Below are 15,946 nucleotides of genomic sequence, written 5' to 3'. Positions count from 1 at the left end.
ATATAACTGTATTAATTAATTATATTGAATAATATTTGAATAAAAATCTTGATTGAGGTGTAGGTAAATTGTATAAATAGTGTATATAAGAGGTATACATTGCAACAATTCATTTCTTCAACGAATTAAGTATTTTTTTTTAAATTATTCTCTAAACAGACCTAAATGTGAGATATGAGCTCATCTTGATCTCAATGTTTCGAGCTTTTTGATATTTTACTTCGATACGATTCATGTTTGCGAGTTGAGAGATAGATCGAATTTTAAAATTTAAGCTTTAACACTCTTCAATAACGGATTTCAATGGACATTAGCTCAATCTTACTCTAAACAACTCAAAATAAATCTAACAATCAAGGGCTTGATAATGGAAAAAAATGAGAAAAAGATCAAAGGAAGGCGACAGAGAAACAGAGGAGGATGAAGGAAAAGACAAGGAGAAAAATATATGGGCTTACATGGTTATATATACCTAATAATAAAGAATAGTAAGTCCATTTTTGGTTACTAAAATAAGTAAAAAATTTAGTGGTGACAGTTTATAGTGATGTATCCGGAGAAGTTAGAGAAATTATGAAGAAGAGGGATTTTTGTAATTTTTTAAAATGGTAGGGAATAATAGAAAATAGGGTAAAAAATGATGTGTAGTTATGTATTTTTTCCAAAATTATTTACTTATTTCTATGTTCCGTGAAGAATTAGACATTTCTATGTTGTAATTTGGAAGTCTTGATTTCAATATTAAAAAAATTTAATAGAAAGTTTTGATGCCACATAATATTACAGTGTCTAAACTACAAGTTTAAAAACTATTTTAAGCTACACACATGTTAAGCGTAAATTTTTCTTTAATTTATATTTTTTAAAAACATCATATTGAGTCGACTCGCATCACCTGAATCAAAACAAAATAAAAAACTTGATCAAACCTACTATATACCTGGACAACCCTAGCTTCAAGAAGCATCAAACACACATGTAACAGGAAGAAAATAGTTTAGAGAATAAGTCAAATATATGAAAAGCATTTGAACATATTAGTCTGAGTAGTACAGGATACCACAATAGCAGTTGAACATATTATCTATAATGAAATCAACCTACAGTTGCACACTAAAAAAGTCAAATTTCGACCTCACCACATATCATGATATTAATTAAGACCATGACAAGACTTATGCTTCAAACAAAATACAAAAACAACAAAACTTATCATGCATATATAATATCACAAGTAAATTATGTGTACACAATCTTGTCTTATGAAAACATAAAAAGCTCTTTTCAAAAAAACATCCGGCTCAAATAAAATGCTTCACACTGAACATAATGATAAAATGCATATACATATCAAACCAAAGTCACAAATCAAGAACGATTATTATTATGATGAGTTTCGACTAGACAAAGCAAACTTGAGGGCTGCAGCAGTTGCATCTGACTTGATAGTATTTTGTATATATGTGTAATATATATGATTTCTAGTTGGGGGTTGGGGTTACTACTCTTAGCAGTAATCTAACCCCTCTACTACTCATACTAATTAAATTCTCTATTTATTTTATTCATAAACATCAAACTTGTAAATCCAAAGGAAATTACTAAATCAAAAGGGAGAAGCTAATTTACTCTGCTCCAACCTCAAAACACATTCATCAACTTCACCTCAGTTACAAACCTTGCTGCTTTCTCCGGCCGCCGAAGACATTTTCATCCAAGGACCATTGTAGTCCACAGTAGTTTTCATCATTTTACCACGTCCCCCACAAGTATCAATATTCTCATCCGGACCCCTTTTCTTCTTCTTTTCTTTCAGCAACACACCGAATAGTTTCAGAGTATCACCCTTTTCGTCATCGTCTTCTTTATCATCGTTGTCATTATAACTACCCTGTTCTTCTAAATCTTTAACACCACCAACCTCCTTGACCAACTCTTCAAGGCTGGACCCCGATGGGGTTCCTTGGCTCATGATACGGTTGATCATATCGGGTGCAACCTTCACATACTGGCTCAAAAAGGCAACCAACTCGTTGCATTGTTTCTTCGCCTGCACCAGCTCTGAGCTCAGCATCTGGTTGTCTTTCTTTAGCTTCTCATTCTCATCCGACAAGTCCGTGAACTGGGACGACTTTCCCGGGGTGTCCACGGATCCCGGGTTCTTGGAGTCCGGGGACGAGGTTGAACTTGAACCTATGTCATCCCCGGAATTGTCCGGAGATGCTGAAGTCCCGGCTGCCACAGACTTTCCACCAGCTGGGGTTGATGTCACGGTCTTCCGACGGCGTATTGCTGTGAGGAGCTCCTTCTGTCCTCTTTTGAAGTTCTCATTGGCGAATTCCCATTTGTCAGGCACAATCTTTCGAAAACCCTGCATTGAAAAGGGATGCCGAAAAAATGAGCACAAACTTTTTGGTGACAAAGAAATAGCCACAACTAATGTTATAGATAATCTTAACTATCTTGGTAATACTAGATGTTGCTCTTCACCTAACACTTCTTAACATGGATTTGATGTGTGCATGTGGGCACCAAGCGAGGGTAAAAACTCACATACCAGATATTAACAACAAATCAATAAACGCATGCCATGTGTATAAATATGCAATAACATAACTTAACCATGGTTAACAAATCTATATATTCACTCCATTAAACACCGGGTAAAAGTTCATTAATCATTGTTTTCCGGTACTTAGGGAAACCGTAACAATAGCTTTTTTGGTATAATTCCAATAGTCAGTTCTCTATTCTCTTTTCTAATTTTTTTATTATTAACAATTTAAAACCATAATTACTAGTATTCTTTTGGCTTCTAGAGGATTAGACTAGGTAAAAGACAGCTATCAAAAGGCCTAAAAAAAAAATAGAGTACTTAAATTACTTTAGGAAGATGTGAATATAACTTTAATAAGCCAACTTATGCAGCTAAAATTGACCAACAACATTTTTCTTTCATAGTTTTGTCATGTTATGCCCAATTAGAAATGGGTTGTTAGGAAGATTCACCTTTTTTTCCCCCGCGGATATTAGAAAATTTAAGAATAATACTTGGTTGGGGAAAAAAATAATTTTAAAAATTAGAAAATAGTATTTGAGAATGAATTTAATTTGTAAAATTACAACTTTATGAAAAGAATCATTATTTATAAATTTCTAAATTCCAGCTACGAGTAGGACAAGGTCACTAGGCGGAGAACATTGTGATGGGGAACACACATACAATCCACGTTTCCAATTGGACTTTTGTCACCTTCTTTGGAAAATGACATCCAAAATCCCCAAACGATAATTCACTGCACTGTTTCTACATCTTTCCTTATCACCAAGGACCACGTGAAAGGGTTCAATTGATAGAAAGGTGCACGATACAAATTCATACAAGTACAAAGATTGTTAGATCTTTTCGTTCTCGGAAATTCATATCAAACTAATATATACAAAATATATTTTCAACTCAATAAAGTTAAATATTACTGTTAAAATTTTAAAAAATAATTGAAGTATAGACACGAGATGAAAGAGAGGGAGGATATGGCTCTTTATGTCCTCGAGAGGGTGGCATAATATAACATCTTTCTTTATTCCTAAGAGAGAGGAAGGGAAAATAAATAAAGAAAATATTTGATGTGTTACAGAATAAGATAATTGACTTCACGTCCTGCGGAGAAGATTTCTCGAACCTTCCCGAAAGCATACGAAACTATCTTTTATTCATTACTAAATTAAAAAAATGAAATATAATTTTACTTTATTCATAATAAAAATACCATAGAAAATATGTCATATCTACCATCCATTCTGTAATTTAGTTAACTTTGACATAAAATTTTAAAAAAAATATAGCCTACCTGTCTTAATACATGTGATATAGATACAATTTTTGAAAGCAAGCTTTTTAAAAACTTATGATTTAAAATTAAATCATGAGTGAATGTTTGTGTGGTTATAGTTATTTCATTAATGATAAAACGAACACTTAAATATAAAAATATGTCATTCTTTTTTCAGAAGAGAAGTTAAACTATCTTTGTTATTATTTAAATAGAAGTAACATTAAAAAAATCGTCCTTAATATATAGTTGATGTGAAACATAACTTATTTTGAAACAAAATTATAAGTTAAAAGCATCACATATTTTGGGAGTAACTATCTACGAATTGTCTAAACTCTAAACCTAAGAAATTGTAATTGTTTAAAAGACCAAATCAAAAGAATAGAAAGAATTTAAAAGAGACGTACATAGGTGTTAAGCTGTCGAACGAAGCTGGAGAAATTATTGTGCTTGAAGTATTTGGGCAGCAAATCCTTTGCAAATTCAGCAGTTTTCCACACCACAAACGTTGTGCCAATTTCATTCCAAGATATCACATCGTCAGTTGCCGCATCATCCACCAACTGATATGTCTTCAACAGAAACGGCGCCGGCGCTATTCTTTGCGACATCCCCTCTTTCTCTAAATCTATCAAATTTTTAAAAAAAAAAACCCTTTGGGGATTTGAATAATTAATTGACAAGATTCTATTAGGAAAAAAAAGAAGAGGAAATTAGAAGAAGCAGTAACTGAAAAGCAAAAGGGCAGTGAGGAATTCCCAACCCCAACAATAGAAACCGAAAAGAAAGACTAGAGAATGAACAATATTATTTTTAGGACGATTGATGATTATCTTAGAATCTTCCATTGGCTACAACTTCGCCAATCTTCACCAAGAACAACACGACCATAACTATCTTTTCTTTCTCTAAAAGTTGAATTTTCAGCCTTTTCTCTCTCTCTCTCTCTCTTCTTCAAGTTTGAAAACTTTAATGGACAAAAAATGTTGAAAATGGAAGAGAGAAAAAGAATGAGAATAGCAAATTTAATCTACTAAGAGGTTCTAGAAATATTTAGAAGACTTTTCGAAGAGGAACAAAGTCTAATAAGGCAGGGCCCATTGTTTAGAAAATACACGCTTTTGTCGCATAGTGACAGGTCACCTCCTTTTTTTTATTTCCTTTAATTAAAATTAAAATAATGAAATGCACTAGAAGGAAATAGTGGGTGAAGGATGGATTTTAATTTTTTTATTGAAGTTTTCTATAATAAATTGATAGATACCAACAATTGATAGATAAGTGTTTTGTGTTTAATTTTAATTCAATTAATTAGGTGGTGCATATTCATATTCTTCAATTGGTAAAGTTAGTTTTTTTTTTTTTGTTTATCTTTTTGGGTCATGGATTTTCAAACTAATCTTAAAATAGTGTCTATTTTTTTTTTTTTGTATGATTCAAATTTTGACAATATTATAACTTGGCAAGTGGATAGAGTTTTCTCCTTTCTCACCTAACAAACTCCAATTTGCTTGCACGCTCAGGCCGTCTTAACTCCTAAGTCATTAAAGTCATCGTTTGGGGCCTTATATATTTTGGAGATTCTATTTTTTAAAAAAATAAATTATATGTACGATGAATGTTATGATTTTTACCAAGGAAATTGCATATGAGATGAAAATAAACCTGAATTTCGTAAGAAATAATTTGATGAAAATATGGATAGCGAAATCACAAAGTCCCTTGAAAAATCTTTTAGAGTTGATTGCTTTATATATGTAGAGTAGATCAAACTATTTTTTTCACTTCAAAATAGATTTGGACCAATTGAAGCATATGAAAATATTTTTGATTTCTCATTTAATGGTAAAATATTGAGATCACTAGATGATGAGAATTTAAAAAAAATATTGTCTTAACCTTGAACTTTCTTTAACACGTAATAGTTATTCAGATATTGATGGTTTAGATTTATTTTTTAAAATTTAAAGTGTGAAGAGAAATAATACAAATAGAAGATAATGATCTAATGAAAATACTCAATCAAATAAAAAGACTTGATTCTTTTTCAAATACACATATTGCTTATAAAATAATGTTAACAATTCCTGTAACCATTGCCTCATTCAAAATAAGTTTTTTCGAAATTAAAATTGATTAAATCTTCTTTAAGATCAATAGCCCACAAGAGATTGAATCAATTAGCTATATTATCATTTGAAAATGAATTATTGACACAAATCGATTATAAAACAGTACCTAATGATTTCGCATCTAAAATAGCTAGAAAATTAAATTTTAAATAAAAGTTACATGATGAAAAAAAAAATATTAGGGACCCTCTCTTGAATTTCGCTTTAGGCCCCCAATGTTGTTGAGTCGGCCATGTGCACGCTTAATGACTTTTTTCTTTTCTTTCTTTCCTTGGGCATTCTCAATTCTTCTTATTTCTCTCTATAAAAACATTAACAATAACATACGTATACATTCGTATACATACCCAATTTCATTTTTATTTTACAATTAGAAAGATAATTTTTTCCGTATATTTATAATAAACATATTTATCTTTCTATATTATTTTATTTTTGGTGATTATATGACCTCCTTTGGATTCACTTTTATATAGAGAGGTGAACTCAGAATTTGAAAATTTCGAGTACACTAATATTAACTTAACTTAGTATTAGTGAAACTTTCAATTGTCATGGTGGATTTGTTCTAGAAGGAAGTGGGTCGGGAGGGGGGATTCTTTTGCCACACCAGCAGGACAAAGTGCCACTATCTACTTTTCATGGGTGCACTGTAACTTATATTTAGTTTTTGTCAGTTTCTCAAAATAGATATACACATATATAAATGATTTTTTTTTAAGTTAACAAGTGCACGTGTATCCTAACCTATTTATGTAGGTCCGCCCCCCTCTCTCTTTATATGTAATAATATCCACTATATCATTCCATAATGTGCATGCTTGGCATTATTTTGACGAAAATGTTACACGTGTTAGAATTGGAGGAATTATGTAGTTGTTGTAGAAGGAAGAGGGAGCTTAGTGCGTAATGTGAGACTTTCTGTTTAATCTTTGGATAGGTTACGGTACTTTTGAAAAATAATGACGATGGTTGGCCGCCAATTTAGAAGTTTATTAAAAGGCATCGACTTTAAGGACAATTTTTTTGTTATGTGAAAGAAATATTATTATTTATCTTGCTACAGATTATATACTATTATTGCGTACTTACCCTCACCACAACATTATGACAATTGACAAATGCCTGCTGCTACAATTAGGACATGTTAGTGATTAGTGAAGATATCTAGCTAGAAATCCAGTAAAAATCTATACTAGATATGTTTAAAAATTAAGAGGTGGAGTTGTAGTTTAATTTAGACTATTTTCTTAAATTAAATAGAAACACTATATTTGTTCTATTTTATTTTTATGATAATAAATAACAATAATAGTAATTGTAGGAGTGGGCTAAGAGAATGACCACAGGACTGGGGTTAATCAACGATTCCTAAAAGAATCAGATACAACGAACTTCAGTTTAAATATGTTTTTTTTTAAAATAAATTTTTAGCTTTATTATCGTAGTGAATAAAGTTTAGTAAAATCACTCGATAAATAAAATTATCAAAAAAAAATGTGAACTATATTTTGGAAAGTTAGTCAATTTGATTTATGGGTGTACCAATTAAATGATTTCATTTTCATTGTCTGGTCGAAATAAAATAAAACAAAAAAGACTTTATACAAATTTTACAATTATGTACGTTCGAAATTTTCCAAAAAAAAGTACAATCTTATTTTCCTGTATAAATGTGATAGTTTTTTCTCGACCTTTAATTACATTATATAGAAATAATAATAGTGAATTTATTTTTAATATATAGAGGTTTGAGTTGTAGTAAAACATGCAGTCATGATGACGTTATTGTTTAAAGAACAAGACTAATTAATAAAATAGAAACCGTTTAATTTCCTGCCGCTTACGTATATGCTTCTAATTAATCTCTTAATAGTGTAGTTAGGAAGTAGTCTAAAGAAAAGGAAAATTATATAACCCTTTAAGAAGTACTAGAAAATTTCATGCATGTCCTCGTAATTAATGAGTGTTAGGTTTAAGTTGCATTCACTAAACTTGTACTGTAAAGACTTTAAGCCAAGAACTATGAAGGCAAGAATATCCTACCACATAATTATTGCAAATCAAAGCTTACTTATTTGGTTAACTAATTAACAACTCCTTATTCAACCTTTACGTTTCTTTTTGTGTTGTTTCTAAGAAAACGACAAAAGAAGAAATTAAAAGAGATGTCTAAGTATATATTCCTTACTTTAATTTTGACAAGTCGTATATATCCCCCACCTATATTTCCCAATATGATGGTTTAATTTCCTTGCCGTAGGAATGTAGGTAATATAATGCTACAGCCTACAAGAATATTTAAATTAGTCAAAATGAAACATGTTATACCAGATTATTTACTCTAATTTTATTTTTTTTTAAAAGACATTATATCAAAATTGTCATGAAAATTACTTATAGTTGTAGGTATCTTAGCTCATCAACGAGGAATTGATTATCCATTTACATGAATACAAATAATTTTTACAGATTTCTTATTAAAGAAAAATTAAAGCTGATAATTTTTCAGATCTCTTACAAAAGAAAGATATAAAACTAAAAACAAGTGAGTAAATGACTAGATAATCATATCCCTTAACTAATTTGATGGTGTAGAAGTACTTCCTCAATTTATTTTTGATTGTCTACTATTTTAGAAATAATTTTCGCTTTTATTTATCACTTTTAGCATATAAAAATGCTTTTCTCCTATTTTATCTTTAACACTAATTAATTATTTTCTAAATTATTTTTAAAAATCTAAAATTATATATTAATTAATAAAAATATTATAAAAAAATACTCATATTAATTATTGTTTCATACGAAACATACAAATTTCAAAATATATGAGTAAAAGCATCGAAAGAGATTATTAAAAAACATAAAGTTGTTTATGCCAAGTCCAACAGTCCAAGTGATAATTGAAAAGGAAAAAACTAGGAGTGTTCAAAATTAAAGTGTTTTTCCAATTGCTCTACAAAATTAAATTAAAAATAAAAGAGATGTGCCACATGGACTGATCAATCATCGAGCAAGTAGGCGATATATATGGGTTATTACATGTTCAAAAAATGTGTTTTCATACAAAATTTGTTTATGTGAAAGTGACCCTAGCTAACTAGCTACTCACTCTGCCCATACAAATCAATCATTCAAACAAAGAAATCTAATAAAGAGGCAACTAATAAGTTGTACACTGGGATTTGATTGGGTAAGGCAACACCGCCAATGTTATAATATCCAAAAAGTAATATCCCACTATCATTTCTAGATCATCCGAAATTCAGGGTGTGTTTGGTACGAAGGAAAATGTTTTCCTAGAAAATAAGTAGATTTTAGATTTATTTTTTCATGTTTGGTTGGTGAGTAGAAAATATTTTTTGAAAAATATTTTTAAGTGTTTTATTTATGCATGAAAATATTTTTGAGAAAATACCTTTTATTTTTACTAGAGAGTAGAAAATAATTTTTGAATTTAAACTGAAAATATTTTTAAAAAATAAACTTATTTTTTTTAGGGAGGGTGGGGTGGGGAGGGGGGGTAAGGGTGAGATGGGGGTAAAAAAATAAAAAATTTGAAATTGAAAATATTTTTAAAAACAAACTTAGATTTTTTTTTTGGAGTGGTGGAGTGGGGTGAAAAAATAAAAATTTGAAATTGAAAATATTTTCTAAAGACAAACTTAAATTTTTTTTGAGTGGGTGGGGGGTGGGGGCTGATGGGGAGTGTCGCGGGTAGGGGTGGGGATGGGGTAAAAAAATAAAAATTTAAAAATATTTTTTAAAAACAAACTTAAATTTTTTTTGAAAGGGGTGGGGGACTGATGGGGGATCGCGGATAGGGGGGTTGATAGGGGGGTGGGAGTCGCGAGTTGGGGTGAAAAAATAAAAATTTGAAATTTGAAATATTTTTAAAAACAAATTTTAATTTTTTTTTGGGGGGATGGGGTGGAATGAAAAATAAGAATTTGAAAATATATTTTTAGAAACAAACTTTAATTTTTAAATTTTTTTTTGGGGGAGTGGGGGGTTGGCGGGGGGAGGGGGTCGAGGGTCGAGGGTAGGGGTGGGGTGAGATGAAAATAAAAATTTGAAATTGGAGATATTTTTTAAAAAATAAACTTAATTTTTTTTTTGTCGGGGGGTGTTAGGGGTTGAGGGTGGGGTAAAAAAATTAAAAATTGAAGTTGAAAATATATATTTTTTAAAAAGCTTTAAATTGATATTTTTTTTCAACAAAAGAATTGTAATTTGAAGTTGGAGGAGAGTTTTGGAAAATATTTTCCTTAATATTTGAAGGGAAGTCATTTTCCTTAAATTTAAGGAAAATGAGTTGATTTGGAAAACATTTTACCCAATCAAACATGAGAAAATTGGAAAATACTTTCCGAAAAATATTTTCCTTCGTACCAAACACACCCTCAATCTATAATCCAAAAATTCAAATCAAATTTCTCAAAAGTTCGAATTTCGATTCACATTTCGGGTTGATTCAAAATATGCCAAGCCATAGAGATAGAAGAATGTGGTGGAATTGGTGATGAAGGGAAAGTCAAATTCGACAAACCAAACACTCCATTGATTATTCTATTCTATAAGTTTGAATTTGAAAATGAAATAACTTTTTTGATACAAGTGTATAATATCTCTTTTTTTTTGAGTTTATTGGACACGAATTCAAATTAGTTGAATCAATAAATATTGAAATGCAAAAATAGCCTCTATTAACCATTTCTTGGTCCTATTTTTAAAAAAAATAATTGTCGTTATAAATTTTTTTAGAAGTTGAACAAATTAAACTCACTATTTTTTTCTTACAAAATGGGTGTTATTTAATAAGTTGTGTTTGAACGCCACAATTGGAAAATTCACAAGTTAAGAATGAAGACTTGTTGAATTCAGTAGGTTAGTTTCGTCAAGCTTTACACGCAGTATTAAACTCTTCAGTTTGTTTTTTCAATAGTTTTTAATTCTATACTATTTATTAGGGTATTATTAAAGATAAATCATATCTCACACTGATTGTTATTCCTGGTCAATTTGGAGACCAAACAGCTCTATCAGTATAAATTCCCTTGTATTACCTTTTTTTTTCTATGTGATTACGTCATATTGTAACTACAGACTCGGTTAAAAAAAAGCTTTTGATTCACGCATTTATTTTTACTATATTATGAGAGCTTGCAAAATATATATATATATATTAAAGATGTTGAATCAATTTAATTTCATTCAAATTTATATAACGATAATACGATATAAAATCGTGATGAAAAATTGTTCCATTTATGTCTTGGTTTTATAGTTTGTTGGTACATAAATTAACCAGAAATGTTGGAGAAAATACCAAATTAGTTCTTGTTGAGCCTCAAATTACTGTACCAACTGATGAACATTTATATAGTACTCCACTTTGTAAGTATACTTTGGCGTCACATCAATAAAATGTTAATGCCTCCCAATATAAAGAAGATTTTTTTTTTAATTTTAACTTTTTTTAGTTTGTTTGGTTTACCAAATTAATCAACCATTTGCATGAGATTACATTTTATGTTTAATTCCCAAAACGCCCTTATATTGCGTTAGCATTACAACTTTGATTTGGTAAGCCGGAAAACTACGTCCTATCACTTCTCTAGTTGTTTAATTAAAATATTAACCTTTCAGTCGGCCATAATATATATATATATATATAAAACACGTACGTGCAAGTTGATAGTTATATCTAAATTATAATAATACTATAGTCATTAAAACCTAGCATTTCTTCAATGATTTAAATTACGTCAATATGTTTCTGATCCACTTTTAATTTGTAGAATAAAGAATTTACTTTTCGTAAATTTGACCACCAAATAAACTTAGGCCTTAAAAATGTGTAACATTTTTCAGGCAATTACCATGGTTTTCATTAGAGGTTATGGACTTATTTTACTCATTAACTTTAAGATATTTATTCAAAAAATCTTTTTTCAGAGTAAACGTTTCACACGTGGTAAGCCAAACTTGCCGACACTATATGTACGGTTTACTATTCTCGTCGTTTCATATTAGTTGATCACTTATTACTTTGTATAATATTTTAAAAATTATAAATAAAAAATATATTTTACTAATTCACGCCTAAAAATATTTTTAAATTTTTTTTTACAAATAAATGTGAATACTTTCAAAAAGAATTAATTGTAAGAATAATATTTAAAAAAATTAACTAATAATCTCTTGATTTAACAAGGTGCTAAGCTAATAGGAGAAGACTATATTTAGTAAAATCACCATCTAATATAAAGCGAAGGAGTACGTACGAATATACATACATATCATTTTCACTAAAATCACATGTATATACTATATGCAAATTAAGGAAGTAATTAAAGAGGCAATTATATATTATCTAGAATCAGGACTCACCTCTTCTTTTTTTCTAGTCAACAGTCAAAAGTTTTAATTTCCTAACAAAGAGAAAAGACCTCAATTGTAAGTATAGACATATGTTTAACTTGGTCACGTAAAAATATACTTTTTCAATTATTTTTATTTGTCACGTTTTGCTCTATGAGAGTCAATTTAATTAATTTTTGGAGCTGAATTAAATTAGATTAATTTAATATTTAAAATTTTGATTTTAGAAAATTATATAAAAGATACTTTAAGTTGCAATCCTCATTATATCAATACGATGAAAAAATACATCTTAAAATATTGGTCAAAGTTCATACAATTAACTCACAATAAATGAAACGTGACAAATAAAAGTATATAGAGTCCGAAAGGGAACGAAATAAGAAAAATTAGCAAACTAGTCATAATCCCTAACTTAATTAGTAAAAATATCTACATTGTAAAAAAATTATTTAAAATGTCAAAATGTCAATATTTTAGAAAATAATTTGTATCCAAATACTATTATTTGCCTTTTCTTTTATTTCTCAAAACAGTCCAACATGAAATACATCCACTATCCATTTACACTTCTTCTTAGGCTTTAATACCATTAAATTTAGAGATTAGCTTATATTCACTGACGGTGGAAAAGAAAATTACACTATCATTTCATTTTTAGAAATACATATCAATTTTTTTTAAAAATAAAATCACATAATATTAATATGGGAAAAGGGACAAATATACTCTCAAATTATCGTAAACTGTATGTGTATACCCTTCATTATACTTTTAGGATGTTAGTGCCCTTACCGTCCAAATTTTGGTGCATATATACCCTTTATACTAACGGTGATACACGTGTCTCAATCTTAACCGTCGATTCATTCTTTGTTAAAATTCAATCCAAAATTTGAAAAAACCCACCCAAATTATTAAAAAATCCACCCAAATTAATATAACCCAAAACCCCCCAATTAATTCACTTAATGTCAAATCAAGAGACTTGTTTAGTAGCATCCTTTCCCAAATCTTCATCCCTAAAAATCATTCTCATTCTCAAGTGAAATTCCTGTAGTCAAAGGCCAATCAAGCATCGTCGCAATCCAAGCGATTCAAGCTCTAAAACGAGCTCAAAGAACTGACCCTTCCCAAATCGAAGCTCAAGACTCAAAAACCTCAAATTGTCTCATCAAAACAGATCTAATTGCAGCCTACAAAGAACTTCTACGACAAAACCTTTGCGATTTGGCCCTCAAAGTATTACCAGCCGTTCAATTGGAATATGATGTCCCTGATTTGGGGCTTTATGCTGATATGGTCTTAGCTTTGACCCGGAGGGTTTTGTTGAACATATCGATGAATTGATTTGTAATTTGGAGAAAGTGGGGACGATTGAATGTGATGATAAGTCGCTGGTAAGGTTGGTGAGGGTGTTGGTTGAAGGTGAACATGTGGAATCTACTGTTAGGGTTTATGAATTGATGAAAAAGAATGGATGGGGTTCTAGATTTGAGATTGATGAATATGTAGCTAAGGTTTTAAGAGATTTGGGAAAGAAGAAATGGTTGATGGAGTTGATCAATAATTACATAGATTGTCGAGATTAGTTTAGGGGAAACGTTAAATTTTGACAACTTCCACTGATTTTGTTTTGTTTGGGTGTGGGTGTTTTTTATTTGGGTGGATTTTCAATGAATCGGGTGTTTTTTTTTTTGGGTAGAAATTTATTAAATATCGGGTCGCCTGATAGGATTAAGACACGTGTATCACCGTTAGTATAAAGGGTATATATGCACCAAAATTTGGACAGTAAGGGTACTAACAACGTAAAAGTATAGCGAAGGATATATACATACCATTTACGATAGTTCAAAAACATTTATGTCCTTTTATTAAAAAATAATAAAAAGAGTGTTATATGGTAACTTGAACTCTAAATTAATTATATGAGTTTGTTAGGAATTCTTACTTGACTTATCAAAAGTAAGAAGGATTCTTTCATACTTTATTTATCCTTATTATTTTCACACTCATTCTCCGTCAACACCATTAAAGCAATTGACATACAAAATTGAAGCAATTTGAGATAAAAAGATGATAAATTTTTACTCATTATTATTTTTCTTTTTCAGAATCTAAATTAGTAAATACTCAAAGTCGATTGTATAAAAAATATTTCAATGTTATTTCAAAGAAATTTTTTTCTTGTTCCAATGTATGAAGAATTTTATGTTTTGTGGTAACAATGATTTTTAGAGAATGCTTTTTAGAACTTTTCAGTAAATTGGATAAATCCCAAAAATTAAATGTAGTAATCTTAAACTTGGAAAAATAGACACACCATTTCTGCAATTTTGCATAATATTTTGATATTGATAGAAGAAGATCCAAAGACATAGATGAGAAAGGTAGGAAAGAGAGGGAGAAAGATGATAAATCTCAACGTGTTTTAATAAAAGAAAGAAAAAAAAAATCATTAATCATTAAATGTGAAAATATATTAATTAAACTAAAAAGAAAAATAAGTATTTCTAAAAATGAGTTGATTGTATAATTTTCTTGTTCACCGTCAGTGGATAGTAGTTAATCTCTTAAATTTATTTTCCATCTTTCATGTTTTTAAATTTTTCTCTTTCATCAATTTTTCAGTTTTCACCATTGTCCCAATCATTCATGTTTTCTCATTTTTTTCTCTTTCATCAAATTTTCACAATTATTTTGTCCCTCATTGTTGAAGAAGAACTAATCATTCAAGTTCATACCAATTTGTTCAGATCTATCAATTAATTCAAGAAATCTCTCAATTGATAAAGGTATTTTCGAAATCATCATTTATTTTACGAGATTTCATGAGATTTTGTTTTCAAAATCACAAATTATGTTGAATTTTGGATTGTATGCATTATGGTTTTTCCATCATTTTTTTTTATTTTTATGTGAGTTTGTTAACATACTCATCAAATATTTATGCATTTCAGATTTTTAGTCTTTTCAACACTATTGTTCAATTTTTTTGTGATTTTATTTTCATATTTGAGATTTAGTAGATTGTAATTTGTAGTAATCTACATTAGCATTAATATATAATATATTGTTTGATTTTTTTATATATTCATATTTAATAATTTTGAATTTTGCTTATAAGGTTACTTATGCACAAGTGAATACAGATTCAGATTTGGATTTGGTGAAAAAAATCGGAAAAAAGGAACATAGCAGACGAAGAAGAAAGAGAGAGTCAAAGAAGAAGGTTGCAAAATTGTATTCATACCAAAATAGTATTCATATTAATTTTTGTTTGTCAATTATTTTTCTTTTACTCATCATTTGTATTTTTATTAAGAACATTGTATTTCTTTTTTAGTTTGTAGTCATTTAAATAGGTATGTCAAAGGAATTTGTATTTCTTAAACATAGATGTATCCTATTTTTTAACAGTCAATTTGTAATTTTTTTTAGAATATTGTATCCTTCCTCAACATATTGTATTATTTTCACTATGTATGCTATTTGTTTTCCAGAATCTTGTATCCCTATTTCTTTCATAGTCAATTTGTATTTATTTTTTTAGAATATTATATCCTTCCTCAACAGATTGTATTATTT

The 15,946-nt window shown here is 29.3% G+C and overlaps 1 protein-coding gene and 1 pseudogene across 1 annotated transcript; one reads left to right on the top strand and one right to left on the bottom strand.

Moving 5' to 3' along the window:
* Positions 1 to 1,321: 1,321 nt before the first annotated feature.
* On the bottom strand, positions 1,322 to 4,913 carry LOC125822207 (heat shock factor protein HSF24). The gene is made up of 2 exons (XM_049501589.1): positions 4,244 to 4,913; positions 1,322 to 2,371 (listed from the first exon to the last, which is right to left on the bottom strand). Exons 1-2 carry the CDS (start codon positions 4,445 to 4,447, stop codon positions 1,667 to 1,669), a joined length of 909 nt encoding a protein of 302 aa, XP_049357546.1. The 5' UTR covers positions 4,448 to 4,913; the 3' UTR covers positions 1,322 to 1,666.
* A 6,914-nt stretch (positions 4,914 to 11,827) lies between these two features.
* Positions 11,828 to 14,121, top strand: LOC125822072 (protein THYLAKOID ASSEMBLY 8, chloroplastic-like; annotated as a pseudogene).
* Positions 14,122 to 15,946: the final 1,825 nt, after the last annotated feature.

Source organism: Solanum verrucosum, unplaced genomic scaffold (assembly GCF_900185275.1).
Source record: "Solanum verrucosum unplaced genomic scaffold, falcon-dt-bn FXZP01000103.1, whole genome shotgun sequence".
Classification (NCBI taxonomy): domain Eukaryota; kingdom Viridiplantae; phylum Streptophyta; class Magnoliopsida; order Solanales; family Solanaceae; genus Solanum; species Solanum verrucosum.
This window is presented reverse-complemented; position numbering and strand designations above follow the sequence as displayed.